This window comes from Abramis brama (genome assembly GCF_963993115.1).
Source record: "Abramis brama genome assembly, chromosome: 4".
In the NCBI taxonomy this organism is placed as follows: Eukaryota; Metazoa; Chordata; class Actinopteri; order Cypriniformes; family Leuciscidae; genus Abramis; species Abramis brama.
The window spans coordinates 35,287,316-35,297,562 of NC_139966.1; the positions used below are offsets into that span (position 1 = coordinate 35,287,316).

The window sequence follows — 10,247 nt, forward strand, 5'->3', positions numbered from 1 at the left end:
TGACTCAACCTTGAAGGGAAAATATATCACCTATGGGGTCAAACCCTGTTCCCCAATGGCATCTGCTGAAGCCTTAGCAAGCAAAAGCCTCCTGACCCACTCGAGGCATATGTACCCCACAGGCAGAGGCGAACCAAAACTGAGTGGGGGCCCCAGGCAAAATTAATCAATGAGGCCCTTTTATATATATATATATGTATTGTATGTATGTTTTTTATATAATATATACGATTTTATTGTTAATATACCTTCACTATCTAGAGATATTATTATACAAAATTCAAAAAGTAGTCAAAACACTAACAGAACATTATGTACTATTAACGGAATTTCAATCTTCATCTTTATAACAGAAGATACAATAGAATACAACAATCTTCAAGATACAGTAAATCTTCAAATGTGTATCAGATTGTATAGATAATAATAGGGCACATTTAGGTTAACGTTAGCGCGAGCGGCCATGACAGTCCTTTTCATGTTTAACAAATCAAATCATGCATTCTACTGCATAATACTGATGCAATATATCACAAGGGTTATGTGAAAATTTGTTACATTAAAAATTATATATATATAATTTCACACAGAAATAAATTATCTCTATATATTACATAACCTCAAATAATATACTCAGATTTTTGACTCAAAGTCATATCAGTGAATCAGGTCGCCATATGATGACTATAACGTCGCCAATAAGTGACTAGCATCATCTGATGAGATTTTCTCCTGCATTTATTGCCATAACAAACGACTCAAGGGTCATGAGCCCAACTAAACCAAACACTGACAGCATGGTGACATCAAATTCTGGGAAAGTTTTTTGCACTTTATTTAAATTCAGAGGTGTATAGTCCAGGGGTCAGAAAGTAGAAGTCCTGCCATATGTTTATTCCACCCATGAACTCAGCCAGCTGATTTCACTAAGTTCTATCTCCTGGCTGAATTAGCAAATCCAGGTGATTGGAACAAAATACTGAGGAGGACTTTTACGTTCTGAACCTGGACTTTACACCTCTGGCCACATGTCAGCCAAGAGCAAAAGACAAAAAACAGAACTGGACCTTATCTGAGCCACAAAACCTGTGTATATTAAATATGGAATCATCTCAGCCTTAATAAGCCTGTTAACAAGCAGAATCACTGAAGAAAAGAAGAGAACAGAAATAGAGCAGAGCAGAAACACAAGAACTACTACTGACTTCAGCCACAGCCTTAGATGAAATCCACTGAAGAGAATAGAAGACATAAAATCTGTGAAGATCTCAGCAGAGGAGGATTAAGCAACTGCACAAACAGCATTACCAGCTTCACTTATTACTAATCAGATTGACTTTATTTCTGTCAGACGTCTACAAAAGTTGTTATTCAGAATTAACAAAGGTTTAACTCTAATGTGTTTCATTTGAAGTCACCATAACTGTGATTAGTGTTTCCATTAGTTGGGGCTCTCAACTCTTATTACATCTTTTGTCTTTTATGGCCAGTGTGTTTGTTAAACACATTTGCAGCAGCAAAAAAAAAGCTAAAGTGAAATGAGATCAGGTGATGATGGTTACTTGTTGATGGGTATATAATCATTATGAAAGAACCTGATTTACTGATGTCATTTGAATCTAACCAATTCTAACAAGTGTATTGAACAATTAATACATTTATGATACAATCCCTGTGATCCAGCAGCAATCAGATTTAAACAACCATGAGCATGACAAATTAGTCTATTGTGTCATGGTGACACAATGATTCAGAGTTGATCCAATTATCTGAATATTTTCTTGATTGTTACCGTTGCTGAGATTCATAGGCTGATTTTTGATATCTGTGTGTGTCATAGACAATCAAATGTTTATGCTCACGTTAGTTAAAATCTTCTAATTGATTGCTGCACTACTGGTGGAACTAATGCAGCAAGACATAATTTGTTAAGTAGGCTAAATGTGATATTAACACAACAGAATTGTTAAATTTAATTGACATTGAATCAGGCTACAACAGGTAACCACTAACACCTGATCTCATTTCACTTTGGCTTCCTGCTTCTGCTGTGTTGCGTTGTGTGCGTCTGAAAAGCTTCGTATATCTTTGTTTTGGATCATTATTTACTATCATTCCTTGTTGTTTATACTGCTAAATATAACTTACTCAACATCATACATTAACCTGACATCACTAGCTTCAATCTAAATCGTTATTGCTAGCACAACACGCTAGTAATTTGCTAGCCTGTTAGCGTGCCGTCTTTATTTCGATTGGTGCACCCAGAAGGCACGGCAGCATACTTTTTTATTGTCACCATTGTTGAGATTCATACACTGAAGGATTTTCAAAAGTTTTTCTGCTCGAAAAGGTTTGATCTACTCTATCACTTACAGATTAAGATTTCCAGGGCTGTTACAATCAATAAGATAATTTAAACTCACCTCTATAATCACAGCTTTAACACTGAAAAACATTTAATGAGATCAAACCATAACCACAAACACATGACCAGATTTTTTTTCTTGGCTTTCTTTGCTGTAACAAATGTGCCTTATAAACAGAATTATAACAGCCAGAGAAAAGCTATGTGAAGTAATCAATGGTCAAGAGCCAAACTAAAGCAAACACTGATCTCCATAATGGCGACATAAAAACTGACTCTTGACTCTTTCCTTTAGTGATTCTGCTTGTTAACATCAGGTGTTCATCACTAATTGTTAATCAACACTCAATTAATCACTTAATTATCTCATTAACTTTAACACTACTTCTTGAGTGTGGACTCAAAGGCTACGTTCAGACTGTCAGTCCAAATTTGATTATTTGTGTATCCGATTGGATCAATCGGATATGCACAAAAATCGTATTTGGACGATTTTTTCCATCCAAATTTCATACTGGGGCGTTGGCAATATGTGCCGTAGGGACTATTTTACACCAGAGTTTCCCTTTATACAGTACAGCTTATTGCAACTGTATTGGGCCCACTCAGGCCTCAAGTTGATCAGACCTGCTGGCCTCTCTAACACCTCTTTCTTTCAGCTGATGAGATTTTCCATCCACATGAAGACTGGGCTCAACACCTCTGAGTTTTGGTGGGAGTGCAGATAAAAGCTTCAGGTTGATAACGGCTGGCTGGTGATGGTTGCAACAATGGTGACAATAAAAACAAAAAAGCTTCGGAATCAAGGATGAGTTTTGTATTATATATGAAGCCACCCATCATGCATTGCAGCATGAAGCTTTTTTTGTTTTGATTGTCACCGTTGTTGTGATTCATATGCAAAATCTTGATGTCTGAGTGTGACTGCATGATCAAAATATTTTATGCCCATGATTTTTATTCACTTTCAGCATTACTGATTTTTAAAGCGCGTGCGGTTTTCTGTGACTATATATCACTGCCTCAGCAATTATTTACTGTCTTTTAAATAAAGTAACATGCAGCATCAGTGTTTCTCTGCTCATCCTGGATTGAAAACAGGCTCAACTCTCCAGCACAATGGTGACCCACAAAAGTCGACAGAAAAACGCTTTAAATCCCAACAGAATATTGAACACTAACAGATCCCTCAAGATCTCAGCATCTTCACTTACTACAATCCAGACTTTATTTCTTTCATAAAAGAAATAAACTTTTAAGGTTTAAAAGTTGATGTTGTATTGAAAATAATAAAGTTTGATGATCAGTGTTTGCTGTAGATGGGCTGTAAATGAATCGCAACAATGTTTTTTGCACTTTATTTAAATTCGCACTTGATTTCATCTAAGGCTGTGGCTGAAGCCAGTAGTAGTTCTTGTGTTTCTGCTCGGCTCTATTTCTGTTCTCTTCTTTTCTTCAGTGATTCTGCTTGTTAGCAGGCTTAATAAGGCTGAGATGACTCCATATTTAATATACACAGGTTTTGTGGCTCAGATAGGTCCAGTTCTGTTTTATTTCTTTTGCTCTTGGCTGACATGTGGCCAGAGGTGTAAAGTCCAGGTTCAGAAAGTAAAAGTCCTCCTCAGTATTTTGCTCCAATCACCTGGATTTGCTAATTCAGCCAGGAGATAGAACTAATTAGTGAAATCAGCTGGCTGAGTTCATGGGTGGAATAAACATATGGCAGGACTTCTACTTTTTGACCCCTGGACTATACACCTCTGTTTAAATTAGCATATTTTACTTAAATTTTACGATTTAGTTTGGCAGCCGTAGCTGCCAGTCAATTGACCCTTTTTTATGATTTTTTTACAATGAAGGTATTTGTTCGTAATAATTCAGAAAATACCTGTGAAATAACAGTGAAATAACTAAATTTTACGATTTAGTTTGGCAGCCGTTTGACCATTTTTTTAACGATTTTTTTTTAGAATGAAGGTATATTGTGATAATTCAGGAAATACCTGTAAAATAACAGTGTTTTTCAGTTTATTTAATTTGGGATGTTTTACTCTAATGTTACAGGGGTTTTTTGGGCTGCCAGTCATTCGACCGTTTTATCATTAATTAAACGCGTTGTTTAATTACGGATTATATTTGTAATTTTACATATATTTTTATGTAATTTAAGAAAACGAAAAAATACTGTATGAAAAATACAGTAGGCCTATATTTTCTGTATAAAAAAATATGAATTACTGCAATTTGTCATTAATGTCCCAATACCTAATAACAGCTGAATTTCTAATTTACAGATATTATTTGTAATTTGACAGAGTTTTGAGTACAATTTACAATTAAAGAAAATGAACATAAAAAAAAATATTTTTTTACAGTGTATGGTCACAGCATAATTGACCATTAGTGACAACAACACAAATGTTTGGAAATGTTCAATATGGGGTGCCATCTCTGTAAAGTTTAATAAATTTGTAGACATTTTTAATGAGGCATTTGTGTAATTAAATAATAGTTAATAGTGTCTGATAGACCTGTTTAGACAAGCTAAATCAAGCATAAATTCAATAGGGTGTACCATCTCTGTAAAATGTTATACATTTTTATAAATTTGTAGACATTTTTAATGAGACATTTGTGTAATTAAATAATAGTTAATAAGTGTCTGATAGACCTGTTTAGACAAGCTATCCATAAATCAAGCAAAACTTGAGCCCAGCAACTTGATAAAAGAACACATATTGTACAGACACTTCATATTGTTATTTGATGATTTGATAATTGCATTTAATATATTATACTTTTAATAATACATTTGCAATGGGTTTGTAAAATAAGTTTTTATGCATGTTTTGGTTTGTGCATGTTTTTATGCATGTCTTTCTTGCATTTACACAGTTGCGTGTGTCCCGAGCGCTTCGAAACAGTGAATCATTTTGCGAAGCATTTGGTTCAATTGATTCAATGCTTAGGAAAGGTTCGTTTCTCCCAGCATAGCTTCATATTGATTCGTATCTGCTCCATAGATCTGCTCTCTATCCCTTCCCTTCGTCGTAGCAGAAGAAAATCAAAAGCAGTGTGTAGCTCCTCCTCGTCACGTTGCAGATCAACGTGACTGGAGTTCCTGGTCGCGCGCCTAGCTGAACGTGACATGAGAAAAACACTGAATGTGTGTCAAGCGCGCGCGCGGGGGTTGTGGTGGGGGATTTGACCTACTTTCCACATGTGTATGACGATACGTTAGGTTAAGACGTGGAAAAGGTACGTCAATTTTACAAATATATTTAGACTATTTTGTGTTGTTAGCAATGCATTAAGTCGATAATTTCTTGTTTTTGACTTTGCGTTACATAAATGTTCTTATTGAATGCAGTAGTGTTGTGCGTGTCACGTGACTGTGGGCAGTCCTGCCATCATAACAAACAACTTACTAGCAGTCAGATGAGTTTGAGAGCTTCGCTTCTCCTGTCGTGTTTGTAGTTCAGGTCGATAGTTTCTGTCATTGATCAGAAAGTGCATTAGTAACGGTAGCTGTGGATTTAATCTCCCTCATCCAGAGTTCTGCTTTTACTCGAATGGTGAGTGTTTATATATATATATATATATATATATATATATATATATATATATATTATTATTATTATTATTATTATTATTATTATTATTTATTTATTTATTTATTTATTTTTTATTTTTTTTTATTTTTTTGACATTGATATATATGATCTAATAAAGAGGGGGATTTTAAATGCTTGTCCTCTGTTTTATTGGTAACGATTTTTAAAGGTATTTGGTAATGAGTGACGGAACAGGAGGTGTCAGTCATTCCTGTTGTTTTCTATCCTCTCGTGCGCGCGTGCTTGTGAAGTGTAGTAGTGTAACGTTAGTGTACTCGTAATTTAATAGGCGTGCCGCGCCTACTTTTTCGATGTAAACAAGTCTCACTCACAATTTTCTCCTTCAGTGGTTTAAAATAGTGCGATCGTACAGAGTACATTTAATTAAAATGACTGATTTGATTCATGTACGACTCTTTGAAGCACACTGTAAAAAATAACACACAAGACAAAGTGCGTCATTCGATTATTATATTTATAATTTGATATTAGATAATTATTTATATACCGCTTATTTTTTTACATTCATTTAAAAACACAATACAGCTTTTAGTTCAGTTTCTGAATTTATATTTTGGGGGGTATACCATCCTGAGGAAATCATGATCCTGAACAGGGAAAGCCTAAATAAAAGGATTCTTTAAGTAGTTTTGCATAATCATATTATTTATTGGACAAAAATAAGTTTTTAATTGATATGAATATGTTTTTTTTTTAACTCTCAACCAAAACAAGTCATTCAAAATTTTGTGTTTATGCTCTTTGTTTTTGTATTACCATTTTTAAAATCATTTAATCAAAATATTAGTTGCCATAAAGGTTTTTGAAAACCATTTTAAACCAACATATTCTTTTTGTGTAAAAAAATATTGTTGGTTTAACTTAAAAAAGTAAGTTACCTGGTTGCCTTAAAATTTGAGTTCATTGAAATAAATAAAAAATGAGTTAATACAATGAAGGAAATTGGTTTAATTAATAGAAACTCAAAATATGATGTTATCTGAACCACATTAATCATCTTCTAAGTTGATTTGACAAAAGATAAAAAGTTGTGATAACAAATCATGAAAATAGTTTTTACAGTGGTATTGTAAACAGCATCTTTGTTGGACAGTTATATTTATCATTTACCCATATACACAGTGAGTGCAAAAAGTAACTTGACACTTAAATCACACTTAAAATGTCTGAATGCCTTTGCATTAAACACACAAATGTGTGGACGAGGATAACTGACTTCATGCAATCACCAAAATGCCATTGGATTCAAATACATTGAGCGAAAATGATGTAAATTGTTGTGCCGGTAACACTAGACAAATTTACTCTAATACCTATACTTTTGGGGCATTTCTCTCTTTTGTCCATGTTTGACAGGAACATGTCCGTGACACCAGCTGCATGTGATTTTGGGCTGCTGGCCAGGCAGGAGGAGGACATAAAACCTCAGGCAGCAGTAATTCGGCGGAACCTCTTTGGCCCTGTGGACCACCAGCAGTTGCAGCAGGACTTCCAGAGGCTCTTCTGCATGAGCGTGGAGAACGCCAAACAACGCTGGAACTTTGACTTTCAGAGGGACCAGCCTGTCCCTGGCTGCATTGAGTGGGAGGAGCTGCGGTGCCAGGACGTGCCAGCGTTCTACCATAGCTGTGTGGTCAGGCCCGGTATGGCAAAGCAAATGGTGGAAGCAGCTGTTGGAGGAGGATCCTGTGCTTGTTCGTCTCCAGCAAAGGCCACAGAGAAATATCTGGAGCTTTGGACCAGAGGAACTTTGAGGGGAACCAAGCCAGAGAAGAGAAAGGCTGCATTGCTGGGGGTCAAACGCAGACAAGCAAACATCACAGGTATACAGTCGCACACTTTACATTCTCAGTTTCTTTGGGTTAAAGCCAGACTGATGTGAGCAGGGACATTGTTAAAAAAACAAATAATGTTATTGTTAGTTGTATAGCCACTAATATTAATATTAAAAATGCTTTTCTCTCTTTCAGACTTTTTCAGAGTGTCAAAAAGAAGATTTCTTCATCACAAAGCTTCACCAGGACAGTAAACATTACTTGGACTTTTTTTGTATAAATGTACATACAATATTTGCTCATGTAGCTCTTCTAACTGACCAGCAAATAAGGCTTAATAGGCTATATATATATATATATATATATATATATATATGCTGCACCTATTAAAAATCTTAACCTCTTGTACTTTTTCAGATTTTATTGTTACAACATGGAATCATGACTATTATAAATTAGATCCAAATTCAGATTTTATCGTACATTTGAATAATTAGAAGCAATTGAATTCCAGTCATTGAATAAGCATTCACTCTCTTGCTAAATCAATCAAATGCATTTTGAATGCATTACTAAACTAAAAACTAAATGACTTTTTATATTTTGTTCCATGCTGTGTTACACAGTCAAATTTGAAAATGTTATGGATTTTTTTTTTTTTTTTTTTGCACTGAATATACATACATACATTTATTTATATATAAGCAAGTACTGTGAACGTTTACAAAAATGCACTACAAAAGGACTGTTTGGTTACATCATAAACTTTTGCATTCCTCAGATTCAAAATGCATTGATCCTTTTAAGTGGCATCAGTGCCGGCTAACAATGTCTTACCATTATCCTGTCCCAATTTTGTTATTTATATTCCTGTTTTTACATGTTACAAAAAAGGTATGTTTAACCTGAGCCATTCATGTTTTTCTTGAAGCAAATCAATTTGGGTATTAAATAAAAGTGACTATTATTACAGTTACTAGCAAACACAAGGTATGCTTCGATATCATTGAAGTTATGTAAAAAGAGATTTTGTAAATGTTTTTAAATGGATATTGCCCTTGAAATATTGTTTGAGGAGTGGCCACGTTTCCTATGATTGTGCATGAGGCTTCGTCTTGCAAAATTAGGGGGAAATGTAATATGTTGAAAAGCTACATTTGTCTTAAGTTTGAATCTTACCTGTAGTATTAGCAAAAATTGCAAGGACGTTTTCCATCAATCATTTGTACCATACTTTTTACAATACTGTATTTTTGTCCTGTGCATGTGTGATATATTCCAAAATATGTGTTAAATTTGTTCAATTAGCTATTTGTTTGAAATTATTTGGTATTAAAGAGGCAGCTGATGCAGTTAACCAAAATAATTGCTCTACAATAAATAGAAAGCCTTAGTTAAAACCCATTGAACTGCTGTCAGGAAGATCGAATTAAGCCTAAACCAAACCCACATGCTGAAATATTAAACTGCAATTTAAACAGAATTTGTTAAGTAGAATTCCAGTTTCAGCTTTTTAAAGACAGATTTGTCAACTAGTTGTTCAGGCAATTTATTATTATTATTATTATTATTTGCATTCATTGCAAACACACGTTAAACATTTCTGATACATTCAGTAACTTCCTCTTAAAACAGTGCATAAATTTGAATATTTTTAAAATGCAGTAATAGAAAATATTAGTACTCTACCTCATGAAATGACAATGACCTTCATTTTATACACACTTACACATGTATAAGAAAACAAATATGTAAGATGTAGCGTTTGTTTGTTTTTCCCTCAGAAGTACAGCAAAATGTCAATTAATTTTCTTGTACTTCACTTCAGGTTTACAGGACGTTGTGTGTACTTTCATTGTTCCAGTTCTGTTTTTGAACAACTTTTTGAAAAAACTCACGTTCACTTTATTCTGTCATTCTGTGTTTTCAAGTGCCTCTTGATATCACCAATTAACTATTGTATTTTGCACTATATGTGGTCATAAGATGTGATGCCAGCTGACTTTTACCCCGCAGCTTTTGTTGCAGATATGTCAACAGTGTTGTATTCAGTGCATGATACTTCTTGTGAATTTGTAGTCATGTATACTCCTATATGATTGAATGTTACTTATGGTAAAACATGTTAATACTAGCTGATTTTATATGACTGATGTACGAGTTTGCATAGTCTTCAAAAATCACTGATAAAATGTTTGTTTATAATATTTTTGGAAGCATGTCTTTATTTGATTGTAATACACTATATATATATCAGGATACAAATGAACATAATACAGTTTTTTAAAACACGTTTTAAAAAGTTCACAACTCCAAACTAATCACTTGAAGGCAGTTCATTCAAAACCTTCTATGTGCCTTCATTAAGGTCTACGTATTTCTTTACATATAATTACTTCACAATAAGTTTAATAAACTAAACACAACAGATTTGTCTTTGAATTGAATTGAATTTGTCTTTAATTTCAG

General features: G+C 34.1%; 1 protein-coding gene across 2 annotated transcripts; it reads left to right on the top strand.

Moving 5' to 3' along the window:
• The first annotated feature begins 5,472 nt into the window (after positions 1–5,472).
• cdkn1d (cyclin-dependent kinase inhibitor 1D) lies at positions 5,473–9,985 on the top strand. 2 transcript variants are annotated; one of them, XM_084110943.1, is made up of 3 exons: positions 5,473–5,626; positions 7,360–7,826; positions 7,974–9,985. In XM_084110943.1, the coding sequence occupies exons 2-3, from the start codon at positions 7,364–7,366 to the stop codon at positions 8,030–8,032; spliced, it is 522 nt and encodes a 173-aa protein (XP_083967069.1). In that variant the 5' UTR covers positions 5,473–5,626; positions 7,360–7,363; the 3' UTR covers positions 8,033–9,985. The 2 variants fall into 2 exon arrangements, with proteins under 2 accessions (XP_083967069.1, XP_083967068.1); XM_084110942.1 differs by lacking the exon at positions 5,473–5,626 and adding an exon at positions 5,687–5,943.
• Positions 9,986–10,247: the final 262 nt, after the last annotated feature.

Coding starts and splice junctions, on each gene's coding strand:
- cdkn1d (XM_084110943.1), top strand. CDS start 7,364: ATGTCCGTGACACCAGCTGCATGTGATTTTGGGCTGCTGGCCAGGCAG. Junction 7,827..7,973: donor CAGACAAGCAAACATCACAG/GTATACAGTCGC, acceptor TCTCTCTTTCAG/ACTTTTTCAGAGTGTCAAAA.